At 43.0% G+C, this 16365-nt stretch overlaps 4 protein-coding genes across 6 annotated transcripts; 3 read left to right on the plus strand and 1 right to left on the minus strand.

The window, feature by feature from the left end:
* The first annotated feature begins 1700 nt into the window (after nucleotides 1-1700).
* plaub (plasminogen activator, urokinase b) lies at nucleotides 1701-6591 on the plus strand. 3 transcript variants are annotated; one of them, XM_079293304.1, is made up of 11 exons: nucleotides 1701-1817; nucleotides 1900-2008; nucleotides 2091-2195; nucleotides 2267-2420; nucleotides 2892-2989; nucleotides 3074-3115; nucleotides 3182-3380; nucleotides 3477-3628; nucleotides 4066-4206; nucleotides 4568-4716; nucleotides 5104-6591. In XM_079293304.1, exons 1-11 carry the CDS (start codon nucleotides 1764-1766, stop codon nucleotides 5296-5298), a joined length of 1398 nt encoding a protein of 465 aa, XP_079149430.1. In that variant the 5' UTR covers nucleotides 1701-1763; the 3' UTR covers nucleotides 5299-6591. The 3 variants fall into 3 exon arrangements, with proteins under 3 accessions (XP_079149430.1, XP_079149431.1, XP_079149432.1); XM_079293305.1 differs by lacking the exon at nucleotides 3074-3115 and having other exon boundaries at nucleotides 3170-3380; XM_079293306.1 differs by lacking the exon at nucleotides 2091-2195.
* Nucleotides 6592-8055: 1464 nt separating this feature from the next.
* LOC306795001 (DELTA-sagatoxin-Srs1a-like) lies at nucleotides 8056-9692 on the plus strand. Its single transcript, XM_079293318.1, has 3 exons — nucleotides 8056-8162; nucleotides 8473-8610; nucleotides 9161-9692. The coding sequence occupies exons 2-3, from the start codon at nucleotides 8507-8509 to the stop codon at nucleotides 9588-9590; spliced, it is 534 nt and encodes a 177-aa protein (XP_079149444.1). The 5' UTR covers nucleotides 8056-8162; nucleotides 8473-8506; the 3' UTR covers nucleotides 9591-9692.
* A 328-nt stretch (nucleotides 9693-10020) lies between these two features.
* LOC306795000 (DELTA-actitoxin-Afr1a-like) lies at nucleotides 10021-11784 on the plus strand. The gene is made up of 3 exons (XM_079293317.1): nucleotides 10021-10166; nucleotides 10336-10457; nucleotides 11162-11784. Exons 2-3 carry the CDS (start codon nucleotides 10354-10356, stop codon nucleotides 11610-11612), a joined length of 555 nt encoding a protein of 184 aa, XP_079149443.1. The 5' UTR covers nucleotides 10021-10166; nucleotides 10336-10353; the 3' UTR covers nucleotides 11613-11784.
* Nucleotides 11785-12626: 842 nt separating this feature from the next.
* On the minus strand, nucleotides 12627-15423 carry LOC306794996 (endonuclease domain-containing 1 protein-like). The gene is made up of 2 exons (XM_079293311.1): nucleotides 15136-15423; nucleotides 12627-13442 (listed from the first exon to the last, which is right to left on the minus strand). Exons 1-2 carry the CDS (start codon nucleotides 15412-15414, stop codon nucleotides 12822-12824), a joined length of 900 nt encoding a protein of 299 aa, XP_079149437.1. The 5' UTR covers nucleotides 15415-15423; the 3' UTR covers nucleotides 12627-12821.
* Nucleotides 15424-16365: the final 942 nt, after the last annotated feature.

Below are 16365 nucleotides of genomic sequence, written 5' to 3' on the forward strand. Positions count from 1 at the left end.
TTTGGACTGAGGAGGAGTGACGTAGAGACGTTGTATACGTCTCTGGTAGAGAGACCTGTCAATCAGCGTGTAGCCCCGCCCTAAAGCATCCCCTGCTTTATGGTCTGTGTGACTCTAAATGGACCATAATGTACTAAATGAACATCATGCTGTATTGAAGAAGACTTGAAACTAGCGATTGAGACATAAACTCATGTTTACAATGTTTACTGAGGTAATAAATCAAGAGAGAAGTAGAGTCATTTTCTATAGACTTCTATACAACCAGAGGAGTCGCCCCCTGGTGGACACTAGAGAGAATGCAGCTTTAAGACACGAAGCATCGGCTTCACTTTTCAGAACCGGAGGTTGAGCCTGTCTAAGAATAAAAATGGTAGAACGCAAATGTTTAATCAGTTATATCAGTGGTTCTCAAACTGTGGGGTGCGCCCCTCTAGTGGGGTGCGGTGGTATTACAGGTGGGGCGCAGGGGGAAATGCAGAATCTTTTCTTTTTTTTTAGAAATGAATAAATACATGGCAAAATGTATGGAAGCCCGTTTCCGCCTCTGTGAGGAAAAATTACAGATCCTGGAAGTCATTATAATGAGATACTATCTTAAAATTATGACTTAGCGTCTCATATCAGCCAATTGCAATAAGCTATTTTTTGCCAAATTGTAGTTATTTTTTGCACAGATATAAGTTTATGTACACTGTAATGATGTAATGCTACCGTTTATTGAGGCCTGTGTGTGGACTCTACTGGTGTGCTGGTGTCTTGTATCGAATTCTTTAAACAGAGAAAGGGCTTCACCAGGTTGGCTTTTAAAAATATGCTTTCAATTGGAAAAAGCTTCTCAGACCTGAAATCATTGTGTTTTCCCACCTCCTTGTTTTTTATGGTAGTAAAAGATGGTGAAGTTGGTGAAAAGTACAGTTTCAACATCACGTTTCAGAGACTTTGTGACTTTACGCCAGAGACACACCTGCAGGACCGGAACCGTCTCTTCTTCATGGTCATGAATGGTACTTAATGACTGAACTGGTGTTGTGGTGTCACTGGTGAGACTCTGAGAGGTGTCACCGGGTGTGGACGCCAACATGCACACGGAAAAGTAATGGCTTCTTCACTGGTTCTTTTAAAGGCTGTCTGGTTCCACGAAGAACCATTTTATCTATTGGATGGTTCTTCATGTTTGTCTTATGGTTCTTTGGGATGTTAAAGGGTTCTTAATTCATGTTTGAGTCACTGGATGGTGGGGGATGGTCGACATTAGCAAAAAAGGTTCTTTCGAGAACATTCTTTTCTTTAAATTCTTCAAAGAACCAGAAATGGCGCCTGAAGTCCCTTAAATGTTTTTTTTTGAAAGAAGCGTTTAAGAAAATGGTTCTTTGAAGAAAGTGTCTGAAAGGGGCTTTGTGGAACCAGAAATGGTTCTTATTTGGCATCACTCTGAAGAACCAGATGGAACCAGATGGAGTCCAACAGTGTTATCAATCCACTATTATTCAGCTTCTGACATTCCGACGCTACTCATGCTCTTCCTGGGAATTACTGTTGTGGATTAAAAGTGTTGACTCATCCAAGTAGCAGCAAATATTTCTTCACACCAAATAAAGTGGGCCAGCCTGTCAAAGAGCTCCTCAGCCAATCAGGACTCTCCCTCCTCCCTGCACACTGCACACAAAACAGAGAGGACCCAGAGGAGGTTTCCATACAGCTCTCTGCAGGCACGCTCATGCTGTTTGGACTTCAATCTGTGCAGAAATAACACGCTAACGATGAAAGGTTTTGTTTTAATAAGCATCCTGGCCGCTCTGGCAGCCTCCGAGGCCGTAAGGACATCTTCATCTCACTTGTACTGAAATGTTGCGTTTCATTTGATGAGATTTATGAGACTTATTTTATACTTTTTAGGGCTTATCGAGAGAAAGAAGACGACAGGCGTTTCCTGGTTTCTCCCACTCCTCTTCGTCTTCTTCATCCTCTTCAGCCTCTTCGTTCTCCTCCTCCGTTGAAAGTTCAGGTGAGAAACTACATTCGTCAATGCTCTCTGTTCACATCAGCATCAGGCTTTCCTGAAGCGTGTCATTTCATTTGTCGTGCAGGAGGCATCTGTCTGAACGGAGGCAGCTCTGTCCCGTCCCTGACATCTGGTGAACACATGTTCTGTTTGTGTGTCGACGGTTTTGAGGGCATTCGCTGTGAGACAGGTAAGAATCTGAGCTCACAGACCGAATTGCATTCACATTATTTGACTGAAAGCTTCCTGCTGTTCCTGCAGTGACCGGGGCTCAGTGCTACGAGGGAGTGGGACTTTACTACAGAGGCACAGAGTCTAAATCAAAGAGTGGACGGACATGTGAGGAGTGGGATTCAGACACCCGGGAGCGGGACATGTCTTCAGATGTCCATTCAGGGAGGCACAACTACTGCAGGTAGGCTGCCATAACTCCATATACACAGTCGATGCTTATCTGGTTTTACTTTGTACTTTTATCCACCAGTCACCACCACCAGGCTCCTACATATGACCAAGACACACAGACTTTATAGTTGTTGAGCCTCTCTTTGTGGTCATTGTGTCTCTTTGTGGTCACTTTGTGTCTCTTTGTGGTCACTTTGTGTCTCTTTGTAGTCACTTTGTGTCTCTTTGTGGTCACTTTGTGTCTCTTTGTAGTCACTTTGTGTCTCTTTGTAGTTATTTTTGTATGTGGTTATTTTGTTCCTTTTCGTAGTCGTGAGTCACTTGTGTGTCTCTTTGCAGCTGTTTTGCATCAGTAGAAAAAAAGCTCATAGATACCGGGAGATATTTAGAGGTGCCAGGTCTCAGATTGAGCACTCAACTATAAAGTCCTGTACTGAAGTTCAAGTGCCTCTCAGCTTAATTGATTTGATGTGTTTGTCAGAAATCTTCTCTACAAACGGCGTCCGTGGTGTTACGTGTGGAAAAACCAGCAGCTGATTTGGGAGTATTGTGGTATTCCACGTTGTGGCTTTGAGTCGTGTAAGTACATTCTCTCTCTTTACAGTCTTCCAATTAAATCTGAGCCAAATGACATGTTTCATTGGTGTTAAACACTCTCTATAGTTCCAACCCCGCCTTCGCCTGCACCCACGGAGCCACAGCCAGGTAACTTCCCGCTTTACTCAACTCACTGTTTCACTTCCATTGCTTTGAACTTAGTTTCCCCCCCAGCTGCAGAGTCGACATGTGGCCAGCGCTCCAGGAGAAAGCAGATGAAGATCGTGGGAGGAACAGTTGCCACTGTGGAATCCCACCCGTGGGTCGCTGCCATATTCTGGCGCAGCAAATCCAAGGAGAAGGTTCTCCGCTGTGGGGGGAGTCTGATCTCGGCCTGCTGGGTTCTCACAGCTGCCCACTGCTTCCCTGAAGGGTAGGAAGTGACATCACGTCCTGTAACCGAGGCAGGTGCTGAGAAATGAAAGTGACAGCACGTTGACTGGACTTTTCCGGTAAATTTGTGTTTCAGCTCCCAGGCCAAACCCCGCCGCTTCTCCGTCATCCTGGGGAAAAATGTCATGAATGAGACGGACCGGGCTGTGGAGCAAAGGTTCAGGGTAGAAGAAATCATCCTTCATGACGGGTTTGACAACAGTGAAGGGGACTACAACAACGACATCGGTACGACCATGGATGGATTACTCAATACGCCTACCGGGCACAGGGCCAGGGGCCCAAAGTGTCAGCGGACCCCCTGACCTTCATCTACCAAATGTCACTCAATGAGACATGTATCAACCACAAAGAGACACAAAACGCCTACAAAGAGACACAAAATGCCCACAAGACACTCAAATCAACTACAAAGAGATGCCAAACAACTACAATGACAAAACAATGACCACAAAGAAACAAAACCCGAAAACAAATATGGCAAAACAACTATACAATCGGTGTATCTTGCTCCTACAATGGAGGTGGTAGAGTCTTTAGCGTGTCTGTGTTCAGAGGCTTATCGTCTCACAATCCGCCCATGTTAATGAACCCGTCTTTAGGTGACTCAATGTAATATAATATTGAATAATCAAAGCAGTAATTCCCTGATGAATGTTTTGCAGCCCTGCTGAAGCTGAGGGCCGAACATGGGAAGTGTTCGGAGGAGAGCGACTCGGTGAGGACTGTTTGTCTGCCGCCGCCTCAACAGAAGCTCCAGCCTGGAGTCACCTGTGAGATCGCTGGATACGGGAAAGAGAAACACGGTGAGTTGGGCAAGAAAACTACTCGTTAGTTTTAGGAAAGCATCTTGATTTGGGTTATTAAAACGTTGCTGAAGTAGGAAAGCTGCGTAACGAAATAAACCCACCGTGTGTGACCTTTTGCGGTCTTTATAATTCCGGGTTCATGACGACGTGGACAACATGTGAACTGATTTCGTTGGATATTAACAAATTACAGTGCCATCATTTTTTGTAGGTATATGAGTGGAGCACGAGTAGAAACCAGCACCTTAAAACCTGAACAGCACTGAAGTGGATGTAATTTGTTGCTGGCTGTAATCGTGTGTATTTTACGAGCCACAATGACTTGTACACTATTCTAACAGCATTTACTTCTCTGCAGGTTTGTGGTACAAGTCTAGGTTCCTCAGAGAGGCTCAGGTGAACCTCATCTCCGACGACATGTGTCGACACCAGGACTATTATGCAAACTTGATCAGTGATAACATGTTTTGTGCCGGTCGTCCCGACTGGAGCCAGGACGCCTGCGAGGTATTCTCGACAAGTCCAAACTCGATTTGTCCTCCAGGGATCAGGTTAGCTGATTTCCTTTAATGCTGCTTGTGTCTCGCTCTCTCGCTCTCTCTCTCTCTCGCTCTCTCTCTCTCTTGCTCTCTCTCTCGCTCTCTCTCTCGCTCTCTCTCTCGCTCTCTCTCTCTCTCTCTCTCTCTCTCTCTCTCTCTCGCTCTCTCTCTTGCTCTCTCGCTCTCTCTCTTGCTCTCTCTCGCTCTCTCTCGCTCTCTCGCTCTCTCTCGCTCTCTCTCTCTCTCTCTCTCTCTCTCTCTCTCTCTCTCGCTCGCTCGCTCGCTCTCTCTCTCGCTCTCTCGCTCTCGCTCTCGCTCTCTCTCTCTCTCTCTCTCTCTCTCTCTCTCTCATCAGGGGGACTCAGGAGGGCCTCTGGTGTGCGAGGTCGGCAGCAGGCTCTTCTTGTTCGGGGTCATCAGCTGGGGCGACGGCTGCGCGAAGGAGAATCGACCCGGCGTTTACACCACAGTGACCAACTACAACGGATGGATAGCGGAGAAGACGGGGCTGTCGTCCATCACTGCCGGCTCCATGTTTCCTCAGAAGTGAAGAACGTCAACTTTTACTGAGCTGCTGGCTTCCTATTTCCTTGGAGGCCTTAAAGGATAAAACTGCAGTATTTCATATTTTTCTGAAACGTCCCATAAAAAGACCAAAACCAACCATGAATTCATTCTACTAACAAGTAACGTGTGGGAATCTAAAGTCTGATATATTCTACTCCTCTGTGCAATAGACCCCTTTTCTGTAAGTAAACATGTCATATTTCTGTGGGCGGAGCCTACTTGGAGGCAGAGTAATTCTCTTACGCGTCAGCTAACGCTGGCTAGCAGGTGCTGTTGGCTTGGATATGAAGCGTTACATATGTTGTATTCTACTTGGCAGATTAGAGGCATTGAACTGCATCACAGTATATGAGCATATCATGTGCTTGTTTTCTTTTGGAAAAAGTAACTACATTTATTTAAAAAAATCTAGTGGAGTAGAAGTATAAAGAAGCAGAATTTGTATGTCAAAGTACAGTACTTGAGTAAAAGTATATTTCCACCACTGATTAGTACATCAAAACAAGATTTCTAAAAGGCTTCAAGGTTTAAAAGAAAATGTCACGTTGCTTTTGGAAAATAACTTTCCTTCTGTGTTGAAACGAGTCGAGTGTTTATTTCGTCCAATTATTTTATTTGTGCTTTTGTGTTGTGGAATCCAAATTTTCCGTTTGAATTCTTCACATATATTGAGCCTCGTGGGCCTTTAGAGTTTGAATAATCCCTCTACGATCTGCTTCAATGTGTCAGGTTACTGTTAATGTCATTTATTGATAAATACCTTTGAGAGACAATGAGTTGAGTTCAGAGTGGTGTCAGCTGCATTTTAATGATGTCCCATTGTGTCTACGAAGAATAAAAAGACTAAGTCATGCAGGAAGCTTGTTGCGATCTGACCACAAGGTGGCGCTGTTGTAGTAGAAGTTAAACACAGGTGACAGATTATCCTGCAGGATGTCACGAGGGTGTTGATTCAAATGTGTTTTTCTAACACGTTCCGTCTGTTTGTCCCAAAGTTAAAGCAGAAGAATAAAGATGTGCAGAGTTCAAAGGCCAGCAGCACACATTGATTTACATATTTAATAAAGTAATGCTTCCCAGATGGTCTTCATTTAGTCACCACTGTTCATGTCAATCTTCTACAGTCTGCATAGCAACAGGAAGCTCTGTCGACTGAAATTCAATTTATTTTACATTCTAGAGAAGAAATACTGCACATTCTGCAAGTTCATGCTACATTTAGCTTTGTTCCTCGTGAAACACATTTGTTGTTTTGCACATCATTTATAAGAGACGGGCTGAGCTTTGGCAGGTCCAACGGCAAATAAGTTGCATGTGTTCATTTTTTAAACATTTGCAAACATTGTTTTCTGTTGTAAAATGCACTTTTATGGTTCTGATTGATTAGATAGTGTTGCTTTTGTTTAGATGTGCAGACGTGAGAAAAAAACAACGCGGAACAGAAATGTCAGAATGAATTAGGGAGCGGTGATGACATTTCCTGTTGGACGAGTTGCTGTTGCAATGGAGCAAACTGTACTGAGGCTCTGAGCGGAGACATTAAGATCGTATCATCAGTGTCTTAAAACTCACATTTAGTTTGTTTTTAAATCATGCACGCTGTGATGCTGTGGGTTTAAACCAGCAAGATGGTTTGATTCCCATTTCCATCACAGTGTTTCTGTGGTCCACTCCCATCGGCCAACGACTGAGAATAAAGCTGCGTTCCAAATCGCACACTTTTTACTTTCAGCACATACTTTGTAGTGATGAACTAAATCTCTTTTTCTGGCTGATTAATTGGTATTTTAATTTTTTTGGTACTCACATCCTTCACTTATAAATCAAAGTAGTAACACAACAAAAGTACTCCATTACATGTGACTTAAATACTGAACTCAAAATCCTATTTCAGTGAAGGTATTACCAGCTAAATGTATTTCAATGATGATTCTGCAGAATGTGTGTTGAATGAGTGTTGGTGCCGAGGTTTGAATGAGTATGTCGCGCTTTACTCTTGTATAGTTTAGTCCAGTGGTTCCCAACCTGCGGGTCGGGCTCCTCCAAAGAGTCACAACATTTCTGTGTATTTGTGGTTGTTTTCCGGCTCTCTGTGCTCGTTTTGCATCTCTTTATTTCTGTGGTATTTTTATATGTATTTGTGGTCGTTTTCTGTCACTTTGTGGTATTTTTTGTTTCTTTCTGCCCCCCCACCCCCCCTCCTCTTTGTGCCCAGTGTTAATCCATCCATGTGAATGTGTCCCTCAGACTGTTTGCTGTTCGATGGACTTGCTCAGGTTCCATCCATCACTTCCATCCAGCTCATGCTGGAACAGGTTCCTTGAACATAAAGCACAAAGAAAAATGCGACGTCCGTTGCTTCAGGCTTCTGCTCATTCAACAACCTTCGGCACTTTAAATGTTGCAAAACAACTCAACATGTAAGAAGTCTATGACAAGCCAAAATACATCGCCAACTGCCAGAATGTGGTCTCTTGATGTGAACCAGTTCAGTCGTCTAAAATGAGTCGACGTCTGACGGTCTGACGGGCGTGGCTGCTACTTTTAAAATCTTTCCAGACTTTCAGGTATTTCACCCGTCGGCCGCTGAGGGCTCACCTGTCGTACACCTGTGAGGAGTCCCACCTTGTGCCAAAGTGACACACACCACCTAACTGATCACTGAAAGCTTTAAACACACACACATGTGTGACTGACACTGCATGTGAGCACAGACACACCTTCTGTGTGAGGTGTGTCTGTACCTGGGGGAGGAGGGGGCGGGACTTCATACTTGTCTCCGAACCGAACCCCGACCTGTTTTCAGAGGACGCTCTGCCATCCTGTGTGTGTGTCACATAAAGTCAAGTAAGTGCATTTACTTTCAGATCAATAGGCAATATTCACCAGAGATGGAATTATTTTAGAAAACAAAGATGTAGTGGTAATATCAGTCGATACAACGTCTGTTAAAAGGTCTTCGTAGAGATGCATAGCAGTTAAATAGTGTGCTGATGTGTGTTTGTTGTCCTGGATGCATCCTACTTTATTATTGTGGCATGTTCAGGATGATTGTTTGAGTGTCAGCACATCAGGTCAAGACAATTCTATTCACTGAAGAAGCTTCAGGGAAATCCATTTGAACAGAATCATGACTTTGCGTTACTTGTCGCCACAGCTCTCGTCTTCGTGCCCGTCGTTGAGCCGCCACCATGCCTGAGCATGCAGAGGCCCACTCCCACACCATCCCCACCAACCGCAACTGCACCATAGAGATCACCAACGTCAGCTCCACCTTCTGCCTCGTCAACCCAAAGTAAGAATCGCTGTTGGATGATTGATGATTCACTGATTTTCTTGTTGTGTACGAACCAATAAAGAAAACTGACAAATCCTGAAATGTATTTAATCCTTTTATGCATACTAGTGGTGGAAAGTACATTTATTCATACTTATACTTCACTTTATTCCTGAAGGAAGGATGGTACTTTTTTACTCAACATTTTCTTTTCTCAAGGTTTTATTCAGATTTTATGTAATAAGTCAATGATCTCATCAAATAAAACACATTTTTAAAAATGAAAGAGTGATTTCCAACATTTTTGATCACGTTTCAGATGTTAAGTGTCACTTCTAAACTTCTCAGATGGTTTCCTTAATTAAATGGAGGGGCCCCACCCCATGTTGGGAACCACTGCACTACACCGGAGCCTTTTGTTTCCTTCTCTGCAGAAACCAGTACTTTGTTGATACTTAAAGCACATTTATCATTCTGTATTTTACCAAAGAAGGATTTGACTTGTGATGGAGTATTTGTACATTGTGGTATTAGAATCTGAATACTTCTACCCTCTTCTTCCCTGCAGGGTGCACATGGAAAGCGGCTTCACCTATAATCCTCCCCAGCCGACCCTGCGTCCCCAGCTGACCGAGCTGTGCTCCTTCACCAAGGACGACAACACGGCGACGGGCGCCGTGGGGGTCATGACCTACGAGCTGTTCAACATGCACAACCGCCACTGCAACGAGGTGATCGCCGTCATGTTCTCGGTGCCCTTCGACTACACTTTCTACAAAAACTGGCTCGGCGTGGGCATATTTGAGCACACGCGGGCCTGCGATGGGAAGCTGTTCGACGTCATGTACAACAAGAAGGATTTCACCAACTTTGTGCGCCACGAGGCCGACGGCTCAGGGGTGTTGTACGCGGGGAGGTCTGTGGACGTGAGGGGGTGCATGTCCGACGAGGGCCAAGCCATCGTCAAACTGGAGGTGTACGACAAGATGGGCAGATGAGTCACATCGGGGCAGTTCCTTCAAACCTGCATGTGATGTGTGTGTCATTCATGTCATGTCATGTACGGGCGCTTTAAATGAATAAAAAAACAATTGAATGGATTTCTGGTCTTTGGTGTTTCTTTTTGTGTCTTTAAATTTGAATCATCACACACGGTCACAAACTCTTCAGCAGGAAAAAAACATGAACGTTGCTTCACTTTGAGTGAAATGTAAAATAACCACAGTCAGACTGCAGACAGTAGAAACCACAGAGATTAAAGGTGTGGTGCAGAAGGAGACCGGCCTGTATCCTTGCAAAAATCAGATCATTATGAAAACAAAGAAAAGAAATACCGCAGTGTAGGTGCGTGTCGTCCCCTACAGCAGTAACGTATCTGTCGGCTGCACCCTTCATTCCTCAGGAGACAAAACAATCATTACTCTGAGCCACAGGTGAAGGTGTGTGCGCTCTGTGGGTGGTGACAGTTTTTTGGGTGTCACACATTCCCCAACAAAGAACGATCCAAAGAGTGAATCCTCTGTTTCATATCTGGAATCGCCCGAGAGAGCAGCACACCTGTGACCCGCGGACACGTAAGCAGTTTATTTTCTCTCTCCTCTGCTTTATTTGGAGGTTTATGGTCAAATATTATTTTAAGTTTAGGCTTCAACAGCCTTTGTTTGTTTGTATTCTACACATTTTCAACATCAGTGTGTGTGTGTGTGTTAAACTGCTCGCTGTATTTCTAATGCTCTGTCGCAGCTTTTTACCAGCAACAATATGAGTGAATCAGCGGAGGCTTTGGCTGCTAACCAGAAAAGCAGAAGAAATGTCACCATCGAGATCAGCAACCTCACCAACAGCTACTGCCTCATCAACCCCAAGTAAGTCCAACACGTAGAACACAAACCTGCTAAAAAAAGGGAGCATGTTCATGTACACTGTAAAATGTAATAAGTTGACTTTACCTTAAAAAAAGTCAGGAAAACGATTGCCTAAAAATGAGTTAAGTCGAGTAGATCATTCATTTTACGTTGGTGAAGCTGAAATTGTTTCGGCAACTCATGTCATTGCAGTCAACTTTAGTATGGTTAACTCAAAATTAATAATTAGGTTAACTATATGTCAATGTGTCAATTCGGACAACTTAAAGATCTGAGTGAAGTTAACTTAAAATCGTTAATTATGTTGACTATAAATAGTGAATTCAGACAACTTAAAGATCTAAGTAATATGAGAAAAAGTACAATGTAATATTATCACAGGAAAGGATACTTGATAAAGTATGCTTATTTAATATATTTAATATTCTAGTTGTAGTTTGGTAGATTTAGTGTCTTCTAATAGATTGTTGTGTATTTTATAGATTTATAGCTCTAGTGTTGTATATGTACAACACTAGAGTATGTATATATTTACTGCTGCCGTGTATAACCTGCTGCTGTAACACAATCATTTCCATCCATCTATTTCCTTTACATGGATAAATTGAGGTTAAAGTACAGCTTGAATAAAACTTCAGCGTTTTCTACCCATCCCTTACCTTACATTTTATTTTCTTCCTTTCTTGGCGTTAAAAAAACAAAAGGGTTTACCTGGATAGCGGCAACTGCCACAGCCCCCCCCAACCCACCGTGCGCCCTTTGAAAACCGAGGTGTGCAACTTCAGCAAGTCCAGCGGTAGCGCCACGGGCGCGGTGGGCGTCCTGACCTACGACATGTTTGAGAGGAAAAGCAACAGCGCCAAAGAGAAAATCGCCATAATGTTCTCCGTGCCCTACGACAACAACACGTACAAGAACTGGTTGGCCCTGGGGATCTACAACCAGGACAAAGAGTGCAACAAGAAGCTCTACAAGGAGATGTATGAAAACAAGGAGCAAAGCGGCTTCGTGAGGGAGGAGGCCAAAGGCAGCGGTCTCACGTTTGAGGGCCCTGACTTTGACCTCAAGGCGACCATGTCCCCGATGGGCAGGGCCATGCTGAAGGTGGAGGTGTGGGACAAGCTCTTCAGTCCAAAGATGCAACAACACTACTAAACCAGCGATTCATTTTGACTCAATAATCCGGGTCGACACACCAGTGTTTGATATGTTTAGCCCTCTGCACGTCTGTACTACTGCACCATTCATGCAATAAATCCAGTGTGATACGAGGAAAACGTGTGTCTTAGTGATCATTACAGAAACAAAAATAAAAAGGTCGAGTGAGTCCAACTGGTGGAAGGAGTTCATGTTTGTCTGAATGAGTCATCACACAAATATCATCCCTATTTTATACATCATCAGAAAGCAGCAGTTTATGAAGATGAATATAAATGAAGTAAATATAAATGAGGAATTGATTTCCAAGATAATGAGGTCTGGTGTTACTATGAATTTCCAACAAATGAAACTTTGCGGTAAAATCCGTCCAGTTGCAGAATACAGTCGGCAGAAGCTGCCACTCATCTGCATGTGTTGCTCAAGGTCACCACCTAGTGGTCACAAAGAACATGTACAACTTCAAACCTGCAGAGGAGGCGTTCCATCCTGTATGCACTCTGCATACCAAACCATCGTGTCGACGAGCATCATCACTTATGTGGAGGAACATGAAACACGTGTTTTACGGCAACCGAAGGTAAAAAAAAGCTCTGGTTTCAAACGCTTGAAACTGAAGTTTGAGATTTTGGGCAGTACGCAAGTAAAGGTTTTATGGAGCCAGGCTACGGTCTTTATGCAAAGCTAAGCCAAGCTACCCACCTCGTGGCTCCAACTTTATATTTAACTGACATGAGAGAGGTATAAAATGTAATAACTATTACTTTAAAACCTGCAATATTTACATTGATGTGACGAGGACCTATAGCGGGTCGAAGCAGCATAAAAGATATCAATGTTTGTGTCCCCAAAACAAACACCAGGGCTAAACAACAACAACAACAACAGCAAAAGAATCACCTCATGTCTTGATCATGTCTGTCCTTTAACTCTCATTTGGTGATTCTTTCGCTTTCTTTTCCCACCGGAGTTCTGCTTTTCTTCCTAAATGTATTTTTGGAAAACAAACATTTTAAAGTCCTTTAAAGTCAATTTAGGTTCCTTTTACAATGAAACACAATCATATATATCTATAAATTTGCTCTTTTGTAACACATTGGATGGCACTGTACATACATTTATCCTTTCATTAAATGATGTTAGCGTTAATATTCTAAGATGTAACTATTGTAAGAATATAATCAGTGTGTGTTTGTGTCTGCAGCATCAGTCTGATCCAGAGCACTGCTTGTAGAAAACACTGACCGCAGCACCGAACCTGTCCCTCAGATACTTCTCCAGTGTTTCCAGTGGCATTTGTCTCACATCAAAACCTCTGAACTGTTTCTTAGCCGTCTGGCTGACGGGAACAATCTCCTCGGTGCTGTTGCGGTCGTTGCGCCCGATGGCGGCGTACGTCGGGAAAGCATCCCTCAGTTCTTCCGGAAGACTGTTGTTATAGTTCGGGCAGCAGTAGGCGGACCAGAGATACTCGGGCACGGCCACGCGATGGTTCTTGAGCCAGTGTTCGTCGCTCTGGTATGGGATGACGCCGGTCACCACGTGGGCCTCTCCGAGACAGTAGGCCGCCAAGGTTGTGTTGACGGTCTGCTCCAGGGCCTCCCAGGGCCCGTCGTTGGAGCAGGCCTTCTGAGGAACCACGTTGGTGAGGGTGAAGGTGGCCGAGCGGTCCTCGTGGCTCTGGTGGTGGAGGCTGGGGTTCAAGTGGCCGCGAGAATAGGTGGAGTTGATGTAGTCCAGCTCCACCGCCTGGCTGTCCACCACGTTCTGGTCCAGAGGGCCCGGAGGGAAGGGGATCATGTTGCCGTCGGCTCCTGGGTAGGCTAACTGTTCATGGAAAGGGGGGTGGGGGCGGGGGGGGAGTGATTTAAAAGTGATGAATGACAACGTGGACAAAATGCTGCTTTCAGGTAAATAACTGCTGAGTTAGGTTTAGAAAAAGATCATCAAATACTTTGGTATTGGTTAAAAATACCAAATTGGTAATACCAAAATACCAAACATGGAAGTGGCGTAACTACATTACGCAAGTTACGTGACACTGACTTCTCTTTTCACGCAGGGAAACGTTTATCATTTTCAACATCTTAGCATAGCCTGTTAGCATGCTAACATGTGCTATTTAGCGCTAAACACCAAATACAGCTGAGGCTGATGGGATTTTCATTGGTTTTTGCCGCTGTTATATGCCTGTTATTGGGTTTGATCCTCTGGGGACCAAGAATGTACTGAATGTACTGATGAATCCCGTTAGCAATGCTAAAAAATACTTAGGTCATGAGTTATAATCCTGCAGCATAAGTAGCCATCACAAGAAGTTAAATGTTATTTTATTTTTTCACATTTATTAATGAATTTAACTGAATTGAATTTCTGTATGTTTTATCCCCATTTATCATTGTTTAAAGATTTTTAAGACATTTTCATTTAAATATCTTATTTTAGTTGAATTCATTTCTTTCTTGTTTGTTCAACAACAGTCAACGTTGACTTTCAAAAGAACCAGAATCTAACCCACTATTTTTAATTAGTGTGTAATGGTAGAACAAGGTGATTAAAATCTTCACAAGTAGATGATTCAAAATAATGGATGCATTGTTTGGACATCTAAATACCTTTGATCGTGTACTAGATTTGCTTCCACAGCATTCCAATCTAATAATATGAACCAGAGAGTTTAGGGAGCATGGACACACCAAGGAGACAGTTCTGCTTTACTCAGGCTCATTTCCTCATTTTCTTGTTCTTCACTGTAAAGTGTAGAGTTCTTTTCACTGTGTGAAATGTTATATAACTGATGCAAAACTGGAACATCAGTATGTATAAAACATTGTCTTGTTTCAGTGCAATATTGAGTTGAAGCAGTTACATTTAAAAACACATGAATAAGTAATTTACTAAATGAGTGCTATGCATCAATTTAAATCACAGACTTGTAAACCTACTTATATATTCTGAACAGCTCACCTCTGATCTTCTGTGTTACTTGTGACGGGGGCGTGGTTTAAGAGTATACTGGGGGCGTGGTTTAAGTGTGTGATGGGCGTGATTTAGGTGAGTGGGCGTGGTTTAGGTGTGTGTGTGTGGGAGGGGCGTGGTTTAGGGCTTTATGGGACGCTAACAATTATTGCGAACACTATTCACAAAGTTTTTTTATCAAGAATATACATAACACAAAAACTTTAAATGGTATGAATTTTAAATTAAAAAAACTGAAAAGCAGTCCTGGCTAAGACGACAGCATAAAAGTTTCACACATAGAAGAACAATTCAGAGACTTAAAAACAAAACAGATAATAACAAAACAGACATTTCACATAAAAGAGACTTAAAACAAAGTAAAAAATGAATGAGTAGTGTTCAGTAACATGACAAGAATATCATTCATCAAACAGTTCTTAATCCTGTTTTTAAAATATTCTCATCCTCATAAAACAATAGAAATGTTTAAAGCGTCTCTGTGGCTCGCAAGAAAGTCATTTCAAATCTGTGACTCAACACCACGTGTTCATTTGCTCACCTGAGGCTCAAACTTCCAGCATGAGGTGGGTCTCTTTCCTGCTGGTGCAGAGTACAAATATGCCGAGAACCACGGAGAGCGGCGCGGCCGACTGTACAGCGCGGCGAAGCGGTACTGGTTGTAATACCGTTGGCAGATCGGGGTCCCCGCCAGACCTTTAGGAGGCCACGACTTATAGAAGACCTGCAGGCACGGAGCGAAATCGCCAACGTCGGCTGCACACATGATGCACCAGCCGGCAGTGAAGACCAGGACGAGCGCAGCACTGAGATCAGACATCTTGATGAAGGACCGTTGGTGGTGAGATCCAGAAGTCAAATGCCCAAAGATGTGTCATGCTACTCTGAGGGAAAAGCAGCGAGAGTTGTTCTCCTTTTCATCGACACGTGACCTTTTGGTGAAAGCAGAAGCCCATTTTCACCATTAGTTTCAGTCAAATCCCTTGAATCTGCCTGTTTTGACTGTTGTACTTGAGTAAATTTCACTTCTTCCTCTTACACAAAGAGTTGAGTTCAGAAGCAATAAAACACTCATCAATCACACTTTACTTTACAAACCACTCAGCAGCGAAAGTAAAGTGTGCCATTGTTGAGCGCTAAATGTGTATTAATAGTCCCCAATAAATGCCCTATTTCCTCTTGTTTGTGTACCGTTTGATGAGAACTGCAGTGGCCAGGTGTTTTAGGCTATTCCCTTACAGAATAGGGAAGTCGGAGAGTATCGACAGACGGACAAACACATTGTTGGTTTCAGTCACTTCGTGGAGTTTGTTGTCGATGACAAAAATACAATTTGTTTCTTGTGTTTTTGGTGAGCCAAAGATGTGTGGTGCTCCCAAGGAACCAGAAATACCCAACATTTCTTCAATGGATTGAATGTATTAGAGCAGGGGTCTCAAACCTTTTTTTTCTTTTTTAAGTTAGACTTGATAATAAAAATATCCCCATAGTCAAAATTATGAGATAGAAAGTCGAAGTTATGAGATAGAAAGTCATAACTATGATAGAAAGTTATAATTCTGAGATCGAAAGTCAAAATTATGATAGAAAGTCAAAATTATGAGAATGAAAGTCAAAATTATGAGATTGAAAATCAAAATGATGAGATTGAAAGTCAAAATTATGAGATTGAAAGTCAAAATTATGAAATAGAAAGTCAAAATTATGAGATACTTAAACAGTCATAGAAGCAGCTCTTTGGCTGGTTACTGTACATTTAACATGGAAATGT

Source organism: Melanostigma gelatinosum, assembly GCF_949748355.1.
Source record: "Melanostigma gelatinosum genome assembly, chromosome: 21".
Lineage (NCBI taxonomy): Eukaryota > Metazoa > Chordata > Actinopteri > Perciformes > Zoarcidae > Melanostigma > Melanostigma gelatinosum.